The sequence below is a fragment of the Thunnus maccoyii genome, chromosome 12, assembly GCF_910596095.1.
Source record: "Thunnus maccoyii chromosome 12, fThuMac1.1, whole genome shotgun sequence".
NCBI classification, from domain to species: domain Eukaryota; kingdom Metazoa; phylum Chordata; class Actinopteri; order Scombriformes; family Scombridae; genus Thunnus; species Thunnus maccoyii.
The window spans coordinates 7,432,912-7,450,723 of record NC_056544.1 but is presented as its reverse complement, the minus strand read 5'-3'; the positions used below and the strand labels follow the sequence as shown (position 1 = coordinate 7,450,723).

At 41.4% G+C, this 17,812-nt stretch overlaps 1 protein-coding gene across 1 annotated transcript; it reads left to right on the top strand.

Moving 5' to 3' along the window:
• The first annotated feature begins 166 nt into the window (after nt 1-166).
• mmp14b (matrix metallopeptidase 14b (membrane-inserted)) lies at nt 167-14,709 on the top strand. The gene is made up of 10 exons (XM_042429885.1): nt 167-1,183; nt 8,797-8,945; nt 9,062-9,184; nt 9,510-9,817; nt 10,333-10,494; nt 10,833-10,990; nt 11,073-11,211; nt 11,361-11,511; nt 12,985-13,100; nt 13,224-14,709. Exons 1-10 carry the CDS (start codon nt 1,085-1,087, stop codon nt 13,724-13,726), a joined length of 1,908 nt encoding a protein of 635 aa, XP_042285819.1. The 5' UTR covers nt 167-1,084; the 3' UTR covers nt 13,727-14,709.
• The last annotated feature ends 3,103 nt before the right edge of the window (nt 14,710-17,812 follow it).

Here is a 17,812-nt window from a genome sequence, read left to right as displayed (position 1 = left end):
GAAAGAAGAGTATTAATCTGTTAAATTTATAATACATAAATCTAAGAACAGACTATTAAACTAGTAATAAGTGCTCGATGATTAAAACCTAAAACATTTAACAATGTTTGGTTATTGTTGAGTTTAGGCTTGGAAAGGCAGAAAAACACAAAGAATTGGGATGAGTCCGTTTCAATCATCATTAGCCCACATTAAACTATAAAATATATGACTGCATTAAAGGCATAAAGACAAATAATTAATTCTCCAATGTACTGACGAAATATCATCCCAGTATTCCTTTTTCTAAAATCCGCCATGGCATCACTGTACGCTATATTCTCTCAGGCCTAACAGCTGCGTAATTTGTTGACTCATTATAGTTTTTGCATCCTGTTCCCTGCAGCTTCATGCATTTTAGGGAGCATTAAGGCATTTAATCTCTGCCTGAGGGTAAGAGCTAACGGTGCCAATTCTGATGCCAAGGTCACCAAGTTGATTCCAGCCCTCCATGTCGGAGGGGCGGGCTGATTTAGGAGGGGGAGGTTTACAACCCTCTACTTTCCAGCGAAGTTCTCCGGGGAGTATCAAACTACCACGTCTGCAGCGAGGAGAGAGGGGGAAAAGAAAGGAGAGGGATCAAAATAAGCCGACTGGAGGATAGGAAAGAAAAGACAGCGAGGAGTTAAGATTGCTTCATGAAAACAAAGTCGGCTGCAACATCTGGAGCAAAACGTAATCTTGAATTTGGACTTAAAATACGCACAGCCTCCAGCTTCAGAGCCCCCCTTCAGACTTCCTGCTTCCAATAACGTCTAATTTGGTTAAAATTCACCAAAACGTGAAAAGAATGCACAGACTGAACAAACACCTCTCATGTTTTAAGTAGTCTTACTCAAGTAGTGAGACACACTGCTCCGTATCATCTGGAAACTCGTTCTGTGCTTTGCGCCAAGTAGATCTCGCCCGGAAATTCATTTTCGTGGGATACGTTTTTTTTCCACAGATAATGTTTTGACAAATAGCAAAGTGAAGACTTCGTGAACTGTTACAGGGAGATCTCTGCGTTTTTCATTGTTTTTTTTTTTTTTCGGAGAGTCAAGTGATGGCACCAAGGCTGAAATCGCTTGTCCGACTGCTGCTCCTGGCGGTGGTGTGGGCGCTGAGTTCACAAGGAGCGACGGAGCGACAAATCAATCCAGAGGTGAGTAACTGAGTCAGAGGTGAAGAATTAAGCCAAAAGTGTTGAAGGTTGTCGGATGACTTAATCTAGACTAGAGGAGGAAGATAGAGAAAAAAATACAGAGAAGAGTGATAAAGCCAGATAAACGAATCCAAAGAAATAAAGCACGATACATAAATCCAGAGTTATGAAATAAAGCCAGATACATTAATCCAAAATAAAGAAATAAAGCACACATAAATCCAGAGTTAAGGAGTAAATAAATCCATATTAGGGAAATAAAGACCCCAGAACTCCAAAACTCAGAATAGAGGAATAAAGTGAGATAAATGAATCCAGAGTTAAGGAATAAAGTCAGATAAATGAATCCAGAATAGAGGAATAATGCCAGATTTTAAAAATCCAGAATAGAGGAATAAAGCGAGATAAATAAAGCCAGATTAGAGGAATAAAGACAGATTTTAAAACCCAGAAGAGAGGAATAAAGTAAAATAAATTAATCCAGATTTGTGGAATAAATCAAGATCCAGAGTTGAGGAATAAAGCCAGATAAATAAATTCAGAGTTGAGGAATAAAGCTACATTTAAGGGGCAAACTCACTGGTGATGAATAAATCCAAACATTTTCCTACAGTGTAACCTTTGAAGAATGATAATGTAAAACAGACAGGATTAAGAATTCTTACAGGATATGTAAATACATAAGAGTTGAGGATATATAGAAAGGTTTTAATTATGGGTGAGTATCTCTAGATGCGAGCATGAAGGATCTGATAGAAAACAGTTTTTCATGGTCCTGCACATAATAATATACTGGTTTGGTTTCATGCAAAACCAACAACCATAAAAGCTTATTTAAAACTGTGTATCCTGATGGATAATAATTTCAGCAGTTGCCTGTTGTTGGCATAGAGACATGGGAAGGGCTTTGACCCTGGGTAAGAGGAAGCAGCCCATAATGATGATAGCGCTCATCAAAACACTGAGAAATGCTGAGAGGGCAAAAGCAAGGAGAGCAAGAGAAAGCAAATGAGGAGAAATGCATGAGCTTGTATTGTGGTTGGGGCAGAGGCGGAGGCAATTTTTGTGGGAGTGGAGGGGGGATTGAGAGTTGTGGGTACAGTTATATTCAGAGGGATGGGGAGATGTAATTGTTGACATCTGTCCTGAGTTATGGCTCAGCAGACTGGGGGAGGTGGGTTTTACAATCGGAGAGGTTCTGCAGCATCTCAGCCACAGTCAGCTGTGGAAAAACACTCACCACAGTTTGAACTCTTAACATGAAAGACTTCCAATAACCCACCAAGATGAAGTACCAGCCTTAAGTAGTGTTGTAGATTAAGGAGCTTAATTAGCTTAGAGATTTTTATGATCTGATCTGTTCTGTCATATTATGTTCTACTTTGTTCTTTTCTGTTCTGATCTGATTTGTTCAGTTGGCTCTGTTCTGTATTATCAGCAGTTTTCCAGTCTTACAGCCAGTTTTAGGAAGTTCTTTGTTTATGTTGCAGGAAGTGACTTTGTTAGGATACCCCTCACACCTGCTTCCTTCAGTGTGAATTGCATCATTATTAAATACTGTGTGTGTGTGTGTGTCTGTGTGAACGTTTGTATGTATTCACGCAGAACAGCGCAGCCTGAATGACTTTGTTAGATCATACACGGTGGCGCCAAACGTCTCTCTAATCATTGTATCCTGCGGATGGACTCTGAATTATAATTCCAGCTGTGCTAGTGGAAGAAAGTGAGTTCCATTGACCTACATTAGACTGCCAACTGTAAGGCAGCATTTGTGATTCAAATATAAACAAAGGAGCAGGCCCACCACTAAAATTTAAAACCCAGGATTAGAACCAGTGATCAATTTACAATTGTATTGCACAAGAAAACAATTAAATCAGAGTTATTTATATTTTGATGCTATTAAAGGGTTGTTTACATCAGGAATATTGTAAACACTGTAGGACTATATTTTCAACTAATACAATTTTATATGTTTATTATATCTAAAATTAAATTGTAGAATTACAATCATAAATTACATATGTTAGAGTTTGTATTTTTTCATATGTACTCAGGGGAGCACATACCTAGCTAAGCTAGTGTCTTAACCAGAAGCTACCATAAAAGGAAAAACCTAAAAATATTAGAGGTGAACAAATGAAGTTTTAACACTGAATTTTCAAAGTGAACTCACATTGTGACTGAACAAATCAGTAGCTTTTAGTTAAATATCAGTGGTGACTGATAGCACTGTCATCAGCTCAGCTGCGATTACTTCCTGGTTAAAATCTTACTGAAAGACTGCGATAGCCACAGAAACAATCATGAAGTGATGATTGTTCCAAATAATTAATTTTATAAACAGTGCTTGTATAGGCCTAACTTTACTCTTATTATATTACTGTATTAAACTGAATTAACAGTTTAAACCAGTGTACTGAAGTACTACTGTTCTCAGTAGTAAGAACAGTGATGCGTTCACTTACTGATGTACGCGCTGAAGTGCATCTGAAGGGTGATGCAATCACTATAAAGTGATTATATATATATATATATATATATATATATATATATATATAATCACCACATCCAGAGAGTAAAAAGGTAGTCACACAGGTTAGGATTTTTGCCTGAAAATGATCTGAAAGCGTAATGATTTTCAACTGTGAAGTTTAATGTAGCGTAATGTTGTAACATGATTTTGCAAGTTATTACCAAGTTATTTGCTTTACTGGTTTGAAAATAGTTTGACTCACTTTCATTTTGAGTTAAAATTGTGTTCCATCACCAAGAACAGCAACATCAAGACCATTGAACAGTTAATAACTCAACAACCAAACCGCATTGAAAATGCCAACTGTCTGTCTCAGAGGAAGTGGGACTTTCAGTGCTATATAAGCAGCATTCCTGAGATTTATAGGGTCAAAAAGTACTGGTTGGGCCTTTAAGTGGAAAGGCTATTGAGTTTTTGCCCCAGCGACGGCCCTGACCAGTGTGTTGGTTGAGCGAGTTTGCATTCATTTAGTGATTCACCCCCTCTGTTTTTTATGACATTGTAATAAGTGTTGCAACCACTTCTTCTTTATTTACTTGATTAAGAAGTGTTTGTGATCTCATATGTTGCCTCCACAAAACCAGATGTCCCCATTATCTATCAGTGTTCAGTTCCGCTATGAGTGGGATGTTTGTGTTTTAATTAACAATAAGTCTAATTTAGTGAGTGGCCGCATGTTGGTCAGTGTGTCTGTGTTGGTGAGATAAACACTTGGAGGTTGTATGGACGCAGAAGTCATTTCCTGTGGTCTGTGGCAGAGACAGGAAGTGGGCAGCTGGTTTATGCTTCACCGCTTAAACACCTTGGTGTGTCAGCAACCACCAGACTCAAACACACACACACACGCACACACACACACGCAAACAGATCTTTTCTTATGCACATAGAAAGAAATGCAGAAATGGGTACAAGCTGAGGTCATTCACTACAAAGGAGGATAAATTGACATGACATGAGAGGATGAAAGCGAGTCATAGAGTACAGTGAGAAGACTGTTACAGATCAGAAAGGAAGGCATTATGGTGATGGAAGTGATGCAATCTGGGAAAAGGACAGCTGGAAAATGAAGCTGTTATCCAGTTGAATAGGACAGGATGTAAGTCATAGTTGTCATGCACAGATGTATGAATGTACTGTATGTCTCTTCCCTTCTGCTCCTAATGAGAAGTGTTGCCTTAAGAGGACTTGAATTGGTTAAACTGGTAACATTACACCAGTTTTTGTCAGACATACCTTCACAACTGCACTCCATCATTGACACCACCTGTTATGTTCCAAACATGTTCTTAGGAATGGATTATAAACTCAATGTTGTTTAACTATCATTTTTAACTATTTAAAAGCAGATATTGTTACAATAATTTATTCTAACAATTACACTATCAATGTTTAGGTCAGTTTGCAAACTGAAACCAACAAACCGAGCATTTGTACTTCTAACTCTTGGATTAGCAGAGGATGGATGCCATTTAGTTTATTAATTAATTTTAGGTCATTTCCACATGCTGTACCCTTGCTGCAACTATAGAAGTACCCCCTGGGGTACATGTGTCCCTGGTTTGGAATCTCTGATTCAGAGGAACAAAGGAAAGAAGAAAGAAGGAAGGAAGGGTGCACAGTTTTTAGACAAAGCCACATCCTAATCATCACCAGTGGGTGGCCTGAGGGCAGCGTCCCTCAGGAAAGATAGGAGGTGTTACAGGAAATATGGTAATATGCAAAGTCATTACCTCATTTCCTGTTCATAAGGGAAGTGAGCATTGAGCCAGACTTTGGGGAAACTTTTTTTTTCATCAGAGACAAAAGCCAACATTGGAGGATTCGCTCAGGATTAATTTGTTGCTCAAAAGACACTGGCAGCGATGAGCGTTTTTCCACTCTTCTTGTGTCACCAGGTCTTATTGTTGTTGGCTGGAGGATGGTTGTTTTAGTAGACAGCAGCTGGAGATTACACTCTCACACATGTACGCGTACATGCACAGTGAAAGAGATTTCTGCATGTGTGCTGAAACGCTCCTGGATGGAGAATTCAGAGAGGTTGTAAATGCCTGCAACAGTAAAAATCAGCAATAGCCTCGGGCAAATAAAAAGTTTAAAAAAGTTAAGCTGTAATGTGTTGTACTTAAAACGCTTAAACACAAATTCAAAACTCAAATTCAAAACAAAATTCCCTCTCTCTCTCTCTCACACACACACACACTCAGTCACACGCTAACAGCCAATAACGAGCTATAAGTGAAGTGGGAGCAATAATTTCATACGTTTATGGCATCTGACATAAAACTGCAGTTCTCTGGACAGATGTGCAGATGTAGATGTGTAATTAGGAGCAGTGTGTGTGTGTGTGTGCGTGCTGTATACCCAGCATGCCTCAGTTGGACTCCCATCGCTGTTGACCAGTGTTTCTTTCCACTGGCCCTCACCAAACGGAACAACTGACTCTCTTTCTTTTCTGAAACACTATCCCTCCCTCTCCCTCTCATCCTATGCATAACGAGCGCTCTGCCTCCTGACATGCATAGCAACCGTTTCTTTATTCCTGTAGATCTTCCATTAAACAATAAACTCACATCACTGCATGTGGGCGAGCTGTGCCTTAAACCTCAAAATCCCAGACTAAAAGTACCTTTGCTCTGCGTCTTTGTGTCATTAAAAAACAAGGAGCCAAAAATGTTTCCATGCAGCAAGTTTTATATATTCTACATCAAAAGCCTGCGTTAGCTTGGACTGTCATGTCCCCTGCCACTGTAAATACTGACCATTTCCTCTTCCTGCTACTGCTTCAGTTACTCAGCTCATTAGTGTGGTCAAAAATAGCGGAGTGCGACGGTGAATAAGACTTTGTCAAGTCACCTTAGGGACCCATGTAAGAGTTGTGGGAGCCTTAAAGCTAAAACAAGTGTTCAGTGTCACTCAACAGCAGCCCTTTGACTGAGCTGAAGAAAAAAAAAAACAGTGAATGTGTGAAAGAGAAGAATAAGGTTTAAAGCACAGTCAAATTAGGCCTTAAACACTCTTTTCCTTATATTAACTGTGAATTACATCCCAGTTTGTGATGCCGGGGGCTGTGTTTGACTATTATTGGCAGTTATGTTGACTGCAGGAGAGGCGAAACGTACACTAATAATTATTAGTGGATCCACAAACTGCCTGAGTTTCATTATGAATCTTAATTACAGCCTTTAGATCCAACTAACCCCCATCTTTCCTCCTCTCTTTCCCGCTCATGTGGATGTGCTGCAACAGTGGCAAACAGTGAGTCTTTATATGTGTCCACTGGAGCTCCATGGGTGAGTCAGAACCAGAAAGGGCTCATTCAGAGGTGAAGTCTAAACACTTAGACCTCCGTGTCTCCAAAAGACAGACAGAGAGGGAGAGATTAGACCTTCAAGGGCCTCCTAAACTGCCATTCTGCTTTTCAATCCTGGCCAAACTCACCCAGGCTGGATGAGCATCAGGGCTTTCCATACATGTGTAATATAAACGTACAGACCTGAGTGCAGAGTCAGAGAATGCATGTCGGCACACGCCCATGCGCAAATTTTTGTGTGCTGTGCGTTTTCAGTGGGAAAATGGTTAAACAAAGCAGTCAAGCATGTTCTGCCTTCTAGCAACTATCAGCAGCAGATAGGCTAAAGAGCAGTAATTGAGCTGCTCTGGGTGTGGTTGTTCATAAGTATTTATCCTCAAGTCTCTGGCTTTTCCATAAGAGAGGGATGAGGGAGAAGAGAGGAGAAGGGGTGGAGTGACGAAGCGAGGACAGAGACATGGACGTGGGGGGAAGAGTTTGACTTTGAGGTTTGGATGCGATGAGGAAGAAATTCCCAGTTAAATTACTGACTGACGCTGCTACTCGACTGGAGACTTTGGCTGAGGTTGCCCAAGGCCTGAGACTCACCCTGGGACACTCCCTATCTCTCTCTCTACTTTCAATCCCCTTCTCTGCACATACACCCACTGTGCCTATGGTTTTTAATCCAAACCATCCAAACCAAATAATAATTATAATAATAGATCACATCAATTTAAGTCACATCAAGCCCTAACGTGCAATGTAACCTTTATCAGACAAGGCCACGGAATATCCAAACCATAAAACATGTTCTAAAAATGCATGAAAAGCTCAAAAAGTGACTGTGTATAACAGTATATTAAAGTAGTCTGTGCTCACAATACCCTCAGTGTTATTTCCCGGCTCTACTTTGAGAGGGAAAGAGTTTAGAAGAAGCAGTGTGGGAGAGGTGCGGAGCAAAGCCACTGGAACCAGTCCAGATGTCAAACCAGCACTGCAGTGAAATGGGTTTCCAGGGGAAAGTAAGGTCAAGCTTAGCTGAGGCCGAGAGATCTGGAGGGCTGAAGAACTCAGTGACCATTGGAGCATATGCTCGAAACGCTTCAAACAAATGTTTTCATCATGTACAAACTCGAACAGCAGGGATGGATTCAATTATAACTCTGCACTGAAAGACAAACAGCATCAGTAGAAACTTCAGTGTAGAAACTGCTGTTAATCTTTAACTCTGTGAAGGGAATTTCCTTGTGGAGTTTCTGTTGTGCAAGGTTTTTGTTAAAACCTGAACTGTCTTTGTGTAAAGTTATTTGGGCTCAAGCTCAACAGTGTTTCATGTTGACCTTAGTTTCATTACCATAGTCCACTAGCTCACTGGAGAGCCGAATGCTGATGGTTGAATAGCTTTTGTATTTAGTCATTAAGTGGAGAGATGCCAGGTGCTTCAAACAATGTTGCTGCTGCTGGCTACAAGATATCAAAACACAGAAAAACATTATTTAAGAGCTTATTTTCTCTGTCGATGTGGAATGTGTTTTTGCTGCAGTTGTGTAAAAATATCCTAATACTTGGACTTTTAGTCCCCATAACTGATAATCAGACCAAATAGTACCTTTCCTTTGGTTCATTTTGTTGAACAACAAACAATCAGTGTAGATATGGAGTACTGTGTCTGTTTTTAATTTAAACTTTTTCTTTCACCATACTGAAACTGGAATTTCCTTGGTATCATTTTGCAATATTTCTCATGAGTCACATCGTTGATTACTGTTTTTCTTTCTTCTGTAGTCATGGTTGCAGCAGTATGGTTACCTGCCCCCAGGGGACATGCGGACTCACGCCCTCCGCTCACCTCACTCTGTGCCCTCAGCCATCGCCGCCATGCAGAGATTCTACGGCCTCACTGTCACCGGCACCTTTGACCCAAAGACCATGGAGTGAGGAAGCTACAAACTGTTTTATATACACATAGTGAAAATGCAGCCAGGCTCAAACAGATTGACGCTACTAGTTTGTCCCTTGTTGTGAGCTAAGTATGTCTTGTGTCTGACAGGGCCATGAAGCGACCGCGTTGCGGTGTGCCAGATAAGTTTGGTGCCGAGCTGAAGACCAACCTGAGGAGGAAGCGATACGCCATCCAGGGCTTGAAGTGGAACAAGAATGAAATCACTTTCTCGTAAGTCAGCAACGCTCCAAGTGAACATGCTGCATCTACAGGGACATGATAGAACAGTACCTAAGGCTATTTTACCTATGATTTTTTTGCCCAATTCTACCTTTGTACTAAATGTACTGATGTTTGAAAACCCAAATTAATGAGGTAACTATTGAGCAACTGCATTGGTTTTATAGGCCTAGATAAATAGTAATCAATACCAGCACTTGATGATGTAAATAGAAGAAAATAAAAACCAGTACCTTCCTTGTCTCACACAAACTAATTTGTCTCTCCCTATCTCACCACCCCTGTGCACCCACATACACAATTACACACTCTTCAGTATACAGAACTACACCCCAAAGGTTGGCGAGTTCGAGACCTTCGAGGCCATCAGGAAGGCCTTCAAGGTGTGGGAGAGCGTCACCCCGCTCCGTTTCCGGGAAATCCCCTACAGTCACATACGCGACAAGGTGGAGGAGTTTGCCGACATCATGATCTTCTTTGCCGAGGGTTTCCACGGCGACAGCAGCCCGTTCGATGGTGAGGGAGGCTTCCTGGCACACGCCTACTTCCCTGGGAATGGCATCGGTGGAGACACCCACTTTGATGCAGCTGAGCCCTGGACGATTGGAAACCGGAATCTGATGGGTGAGGCTGTGTTGAATGTTGGAACTGACATTTTGATAACTAAGGGATTTCTTTAGTTAGCAATTCATTTAAACCTGATGACAAGTTTCTTTGTGTGTTGGCAGTCAGGAATCTTTATTTTGTTGTCGTGAACAAAATAGCAGCAACAGGTCCGGTCTTGTGTCAGTATGTTTGAGGGTGTGATTGCCCCGGGGTATGTTGATACTGCAGAAATGGAGAAGTGTTTATTTCTGGATTGCAGCAAACATAGTTTTGCAGAATCAGCTCTTTGAGTCAAACACATCTTCACACGATCTGAAAATGACATTTTTAAATCACTGCCAGGTCAAGTATTCATGTGCTTTTGAGTCACTTTAAAATGTGACTCAAAGTCACAATGACTTCCTTGTTTTCTATGTCTACATAAAGATCTATCTAGAAAACAATTGTGTATATTCAGTATAATCTCTCAAAACTGCCTGTTCAGTAAAAAAAAAATCATATTAAATGATGTTTTGGTGTTGACATGGTTTCAGGTAATGATATATTCCTGGTGGCGGTGCATGAACTGGGCCATGCTCTGGGTATGGAGCACTCCAATGACCCTTCAGCCATTATGGCTCCCTTCTACCAGTGGATGGACACAGAGAACTTTCAACTCCCTGACGACGACCGCAGAGGCATTCAGCAACTTTACGGTGTGTTCTCGACACAGTTATTATCCAAATCAAAAAATCCTAATTTCCTGGTTGCATGTTTTACTAGCAAGTGTTTGGAGCAATAGTAGAAATCATTTACCCACTGTAGACTTGGAGGGTGAATGCAGAATTTAAACTTTACTGAATTTTGCCGAAAATGTAGCTTGCGCCACGATTGCTGTTTGTTTCTCTCTGTTGTCTGCTAATACAACAACCTCCATACTGGATCATTGAGTTTAATTTAATCTAACAGGACCAGTACTGGAAGATGTGTCAAAGTTAAAAACTAGAGTTAGGATTAGATCTTCTAATGAATTTTCTTATCCTTCTTTCCATAGGGTCTGGATCAGGCCCTCAGCCCCCTCCTGACAAGCCTCATACACCTTACAACCCCCAGCCCACCCATTCACCAGACAAGCCTCGCTTCGGCCCCAACATCTGTGAGGGACACTTCGACACCATTGCCATCCTCAGAGGAGAAATGTTTGTGTTCAAGGTAAACATCGTGGGCGTCGCTGGAGTTTTGACAAGAGTTTGTCTGAAGCTTTTGGTAATCTGTTTTTGTTTTTCCTTTTCAGGATAAATGGTTCTGGCGAGTGCGTAACAACCATGTGTTGGATGGATACCCCATGCCAATTGGTCACTTCTGGAGGGGTATGCCCACTCATATCAATGCCGCTTTTGAAAGGGAAGATGGGAAATTTGCTTTCTTTAAAGGTAAGTTTTGCTTTGGTATTTTCACAAAAAAACATTTACATGATTTCCATTTTAAAAGGATAGCAGTCATCATCAGACGAGCAGCTGTTTTTTTTGCAGTTCCCTATGTATTCTCTCTTTTTGATCTCTACTTCTCTGGATGTCTACAGGGGACAGGTACTGGGTGTTCAGTGAATCCATTCTGGATTCTGGTTACCCTAGGAATCTGCAGGAAATGGGCACTGGGCTTCCCAAAGACAGAATAGACGCTGCTCTCTACTACACCCCCACCGGACAGACATTCTTCTTCCGAGCAAACAAGTTAGTCATATGTCCTCTGTGTCTGTGTGTGTTTTTGTGTGTTTTAAATGTCATGATGACACTTTGCTGAAGTTTATAAACTGATGATTCCAAGAAAAGATTTATTTGTCACCCTCACGAAAAGACATGTTTTAATGATTACCATATAAGGTTGACACACTTGGATTCAGTCACTTTCCTGAATTGTGAAACTGCTTCTCATTTAAACATTAAAATAAACCTTCTAGGGAACTTGAAAGCTTGCTGTGCTTCCCCGTAGTTACACCGTAGTCATTGTTATGAAAAGGAAGGTAGAACGTGGCAGTCAGTGATTATCATAATGTAGGCAGCCACCCACATAAACAAAAGTCAGTGACATTTCAAGAAAAGCTTTTATTACAAAAAAGAGAAGAAAAACACACTCGGAAAAACACATGGCCTAAGTGCAAGTCTTCAGCAGGAACATGCACGCTGAAGCAGAGTAGTTTTTATGTTTTGTGGGTCAAATCCAAGTCTCAAGAGTGTTAGAACAAGTCTCAAGTTATGTCTCAAGCCTTTTAAGGCAAGTCCAAGACAACTCTCAAATTTTCAATGTCAAGTCCAAATCAAGTCTCAAGTCTGTTGGAACAAGTCTTAAGTCAAATCTCAAAACTGTTAGAGCAAGTCTCAGGTCAAGTCTTAAGTCAGAACAAGTTTCAAGTCACGTTTAAAGTCCTTTGAGACAAGTCTGAAGTCCTTTAGGGCAAGTCTAAGTCAAGTCTCACATCTGTCAGTTTCAAGTCGAGTGACAAGTCATTAGAGACAAGTCCAAGTGTCTAGTCTACCAGAAAAAATCTGATGTCATGTCTGAAGTCTGCTAGAACAAGTCTCAAGTCACATTTCAAGTTCTTGAAGGCGGTTCCAAATCAAGTCTCAAACAACTGGGGAAAAATCAGTCTTAAGTTTATGAGAACAAGTCTCAAGTCTTCAATAATCAAGACTAGTCCAAGTCAAGTCCTAAGTCTGTCAGAATAACGAGTCAGAATAACAACACTCAAGTCCTTTGGGACAAGTCTTTTTAAGTCAAGTCTCAAGTAATTTGAGACAAGTCCAAGTTCAGTCACAAATCTTCATCTGCAAAGAGCAAATCAGAGCACAAGTCTGTCAAGTCTCTGCCGACCAATGACTTTACATTTGAATATTATCTTTCAAAGTGCTGTTAACTGTTTTTTGTATAACTGAGGCCAAGTCCTTCCAAATGCATGGGCCTAATAATTTAATACTCGAGGTGTGTGGCTATGCAAAGTCTTTTTCTGGGGGATTTTGCCAGGTCAAAACTTGACACTTGAAAGCGTTTGCTCTCCGGTCTCATGTCAAGTCTGAAGTAACTGAAGTCTCACAGGAGTCCAAGTCTGGTTTAAGTCAGAATCAAGTCCATATCTCAGGTCTACAGTTCTGTGTTGAACTCACGTTAGCTCTACCTCCCTTCACCTTTCTCTCTCATTCTTTGTTTAGGTATTATCGCTTCAATGAAGACATGCGAAGTGTTGACAGTGGCTATCCAAAATCTGTGAGTGTGTGGCAGGGAGTGCCTGACAACATCAGGGCAGCCTTCATGAGCAAAGATCAAGGTAAGGGTAGTGTGTGCGAACTTTCTTGCTTATTCATTGATTGGATTACATTCTAACATGTTAAGATGTGATTATTTTATGCGTTCATGTTTATTTCTGACATTTCCTTGTTTCACTCCTCAGCGTACACCTACTTCTACAAAGCCAACAAGTACTGGAAGTTCAACAACCAGATGATGCGCGTGGAGCCGGGATACCCCAAATCAGTCCTTCGTGACTGGATGGGCTGCCCCAACGAAGACCCTAAGACAGACGGAGGAAGAGGTGGAGGCGGACATGACAAAGACAAGGAGAAGGAGAAGGACAAGGAGCGGGAGGATAAGGACAGGACTAGAGATAGAGAGAGAGAGAGGGAGAGGGAGAGAGAGAGAGAGAGGGAGAGGGAGAGGGAGAGAGAGAGGGAGAGGGAGACAAAGACGGAGAAGGAGGAGGACACAGAGGTGATCATAATTGAAGTTGACGAGGAGGGAGGGGCAGGTGGCAGCGCAGGAGCGGCGGCAGTGGTGGTGCCGCTCTTCTTGTTGGTGTGTGTGATTGCAACCCTGGCAGCCTTGGTATTTTTCCGTCGGTACGGTACCCCACGCCGACTCCTCTACTGCCAACGATCTTTACTGGACAAGGTGTAGACGGAGGAGGAGGAGAGGAAGAGAGGAGAGAAAGACAGGGAGAGAAAAAGAAAAAAAAAGTGGAAGGTAATGTTGAACACAGATAATCGAGCAGGACAGAAAGAGATTTTCAAAAAAAAAAAAAAAAAAAAAAAGGGGAAAGAGCAGAAGGAAAAGCGCCAGACATGCATTTTTAGAAAAATTCTTACCACTGCCAGATTCCTTTTGCTCTATCTCCCAACCACTCCGTCCTTGCATTTTTACTTTCTCTCCCTTCTCTCTCTGCCTCTCTCCTCGTGGTTACTGACGCCAGCTCTTTGCTGTTTGTTTTAGCCTTTTTCAATGTCTTATTTTTAGTTTTTGTCAGTGGTCAGTGTTTGTGTCCTTGTGAATTTCCGCTTCGAAACCTGCATCTTCACGACGCCCATTCTAGCATGTTCCTTCGTGTAAGCAAACAGCGTTGTTTGATCCTTTGTTCCCCCCCCCCCCCCCTCTTGTTATCTTGCACACACTCACATAAACTCACACAGATGCACACATTATTTGAAAACCACAGTGGCAGAGTCACTGTGTTTCTTAATCTTCCAGTAAAGCAACACGTCAGAGCCAGTATGGACCATAAAAGGTAAACAAAACATTAGCCCACGTTCTTTTGAAGCATGATACACTCACATCAGAGTCAAGCAATAAATACAGCTGTGTCGTTTCCTTTTTTTTATATCAATGTCTTTAATGGTGATTATTATTATTATAAATGATGTTGTCATTATTATTATGACTATTACTATTATTGTTGTTGTCCTCCGTGTAAAGAATGTGTTTTTGTACATTGTCATTAAAAAGTCCTGCTGGACAGTGACATACAGTTTTGAAAGTGGCCTTAATTTTATATGTGGGGACAGTGAATGGGGAAGGGGGTTATGTATTCTTGAAACTTGATTGTCTTATTTTTTTTTTATCTTGAATCCATCTCAAATGAAAATAAATTGAAGATCTGAAAATGACTCCTTTTTGTCATTGTACTTGTTTACAGTTTTTAAAACCATGGTGCTACATTACTAGTCAGGGGTTATAAGTAGTTGCACAACAATGATAATGATACTAGTGATGATGATGATAATGATAATGATCTAGTTTTCTCCTTGACATTGTGTCTGTGTCCTTATTTACTTATTTTTTAAGCTTTTCCTACAAAATAAAGTAATTTCAAAAGTATTTCTGTGCTTTGATTTTCACTTAGTAGACGTTCACTTCATCTTTTTCTCTGCCATCTTTCTCTCAATACTTTGAGCTGGTGGCACCACTCACCTCCTTTAATGCTGCAACATCTTAACTTAGGCCTACCTGCTTTCATACAACCCAGCTGGACTCTTCAATTTACCCCTCTTATTGATCATATCTCTCCTCCATCTGGTCTTCCCCCAGTCTTCCTGGACCTCCAGGTTTCTTGTTCCCCGACCGCACCACTCTGCGTTACTGGGGCTCGGAAACTGGCAGGCTAGAAACTGGGTCGGAAAACGCGGACTGGATCCAAAGCTTAAGTAGAAACAGGGATGAAGACGATTGTGTCAACCCGTTGCTGCACAGCAGGAAAACATATCTCAGTTATACTACGGTTAAGGAGTATGTGTGTGTGTGTGCTTGAGTATTTCCATACTTACAAGGACCAGAGATCCTCCAGTAGAGCAGGGTGAGGAGAAAAATCATCCAAAGTGAGGACATCGCCTTTTCTTAGAGGGATAAAGGTTGGATTAGAGAAACAGTGAAGAAATGTAAGATTTCATCATGGGCTCAGTCAGTAAATCTGGTCAATGCAGGTCCTCACAAGTGGAGCAATAAAGGCGTGTGTGTGTGTGTGTGCTGTCATGCATGTTTTGCACAGCTATAAATGCCTTTATTTGAGAATTATACACGGTGTATGTGTGCCCACCCTTCCACCATGAGCCAATAAAAGCTCAAACAGTGAGCTTAGGCGTCTCCCTCCTCCTTAATGATCCCACTAATGAACAACTGCCATACAGACATCAGACTTACTGTAAAGATGACTTGACTAAGAGAGAAAGAGAGTGGGTGGGGGTCAGCGAATCCATGATATGTTATGATTACAGCAATGGGGTTTTATGCAATTAAAATGATGAGGTATTTTCCTATTGTGCTGAAAAGATTTAGGGCGCCCATTTGTCTCCACTTTCCTGCAGTGTTTTGAAGAGCTGGGGGTGGGGAGAGCAGTCACGAGGCTTTTTGTGGGGGGGGGGGGGGGGGAGGCGGAGTGAGGAGGGTTAAGTCACATTTGGAGGCCAGAGATGGAGCAGAATTCCATGAGCAACATCTGGAATTCCAACTGCATCATGAGGGCCAGACGCACAGCGGGATACAGCAATGGGGGGGTAGGGGATGGGAGTGGGCTTGGATCTGTTTAATCGAGGCCACAACAACTTATACGTGAGGCAAGAATCATGTGTTTTTGCAGATCAAGCGTGTTTTCCTTGCTCAACTCATCATCACTGTGACCCGCACACAAGTCAGACATTTAGCACTGGGTCACTATTGGGATGTTTTCTGTTCCACAGCTGATTCTGCAGAGTGAAGAAAAGAATCGCCTCAGCATAATTCTTCCCCGCCGTCTCTTTTCTCTTCTCGCTGTGTAACCGGAGAGCTTTTCTTCACTGTCTGTGAAATGACTCACTTCTTTTTTTCACAAAGCCCAACAAAAGACCACACCACAATGGCCCCGGTCTCCTCCAGCCATTACCACTCCTCTTTTCCTCTCACATTTCACCCAGATAAACGAAAAGTTGATTTCCAGCCCTGATTCCACTGCTGCTTCTTTTTACACAATCTGTTCTACTGTGTATCGCAAACATAAGTGTGCCTCACATCTCCTTGACTAATCTCAATATGTCATCTCTCTGTCTCGATTCAACTGTACTCAACAAACGTCATCAGCAAGCTCCTTTTATGTTTCTGTCTTTCTCTGCGCTGGACATTTCCTGTGCCTGTTGGCATGTATTTAGCCTGCAGGCTGATGAATGGAAACTTCCCAATAGGGGAAGTCCTGCTCTGGTCTATTGTGCCTCATAATAGTCTACCGGAACATCATACAGTAATTGTGGGACCAACCTCAGAGAGAACACTAAATAACTTTCTAATTAAATGAGAGTGACTGATGAACAGAAAAGGGCTAGTGTTGCACTCTGCCTGGTAACAAGCATGTGGGATGATGGAAAGAGGTATTTCTTAAGGGAACTGGTGAGTGGCTATATAGGTTACACATGGTTTTCATTTGCATCGGTTAAAGACTCCTGCCACATCCTGCACCAAGCACTAATACAACAAACAGGAAAAGAGGCTTTTGCCATCTTCCGTGTCCTCTGCCTCTTACTCTCACACAAGCAAACACTAAATGCACAGATAGGACGTAAAGAGCATGAGCTTCAGGCGTAGTGTTTACCTCCTCCACTAAACAGCAGAGGTGATGTGGCTGCCTTTTGTTTCTTTGTGACCTAAATGTTTCCAGAACAACTGGGAAAGACTGACATGAAATTTTTCTTTGCATGCTGGCGCTAATCTGAGGGGGTGGGGGGGGTTTGACTTGTGACTATTTAAAGTTGTCCAGCAGTTTAGCATTGCACTTTGGGAAAGTTGTGCGAGACAGTTTAAAAAAAGAAAAAAAAAAAAGAATAGTCACAATTGATGCAGCAGAGGATCCTACACTTACCATAATGCAATTTGATAGGTTTCTCTCAAACTAACGCCCCCAGTTTGTAATGCAGGCCTTCAGTTAAAAATGATGTAGTCTCCACATGCAGCTGTGATAACTTTTTAAAAATGTACACGCATGAGCTTAGTGGAAATTTGAAGTGACATAGAGCATTTAAATATTCAAACACACTACAGACCATGTGAATACCTATAACTCAAATAATTTGACCTAACCTTAAACTCAAAAACCTCACCAAATAGATGTCATGGCAAATTTCTAGTTGACCTAATATAGTGTTGACAGTGAAAAGAATGACTAACTCAAGAGCCGGGCTGTAAGGTCTTTGACATGCGTGCACACACGGAGCCAAATACAACAAACTAGTTCATGATGCAGGACAGTTT

Excerpts from the sequence above, each read along its gene's own strand:
- mmp14b (XM_042429885.1), top strand. The coding sequence starts at position 1,085 with ATGGCACCAAGGCTGAAATCGCTTGTCCGACTGCTGCTCCTGGCGGTG. Across the intron at positions 8,946-9,061 it reads TTTGACCCAAAGACCATGGA|GGCCATGAAGCGACCGCGTT; the intron begins GTGAGGAAGCTA and ends TGTGTCTGACAG. Across the intron at positions 9,818-10,332 it reads TGGAAACCGGAATCTGATGG|GTAATGATATATTCCTGGTG; the intron begins GTGAGGCTGTGT and ends ACATGGTTTCAG.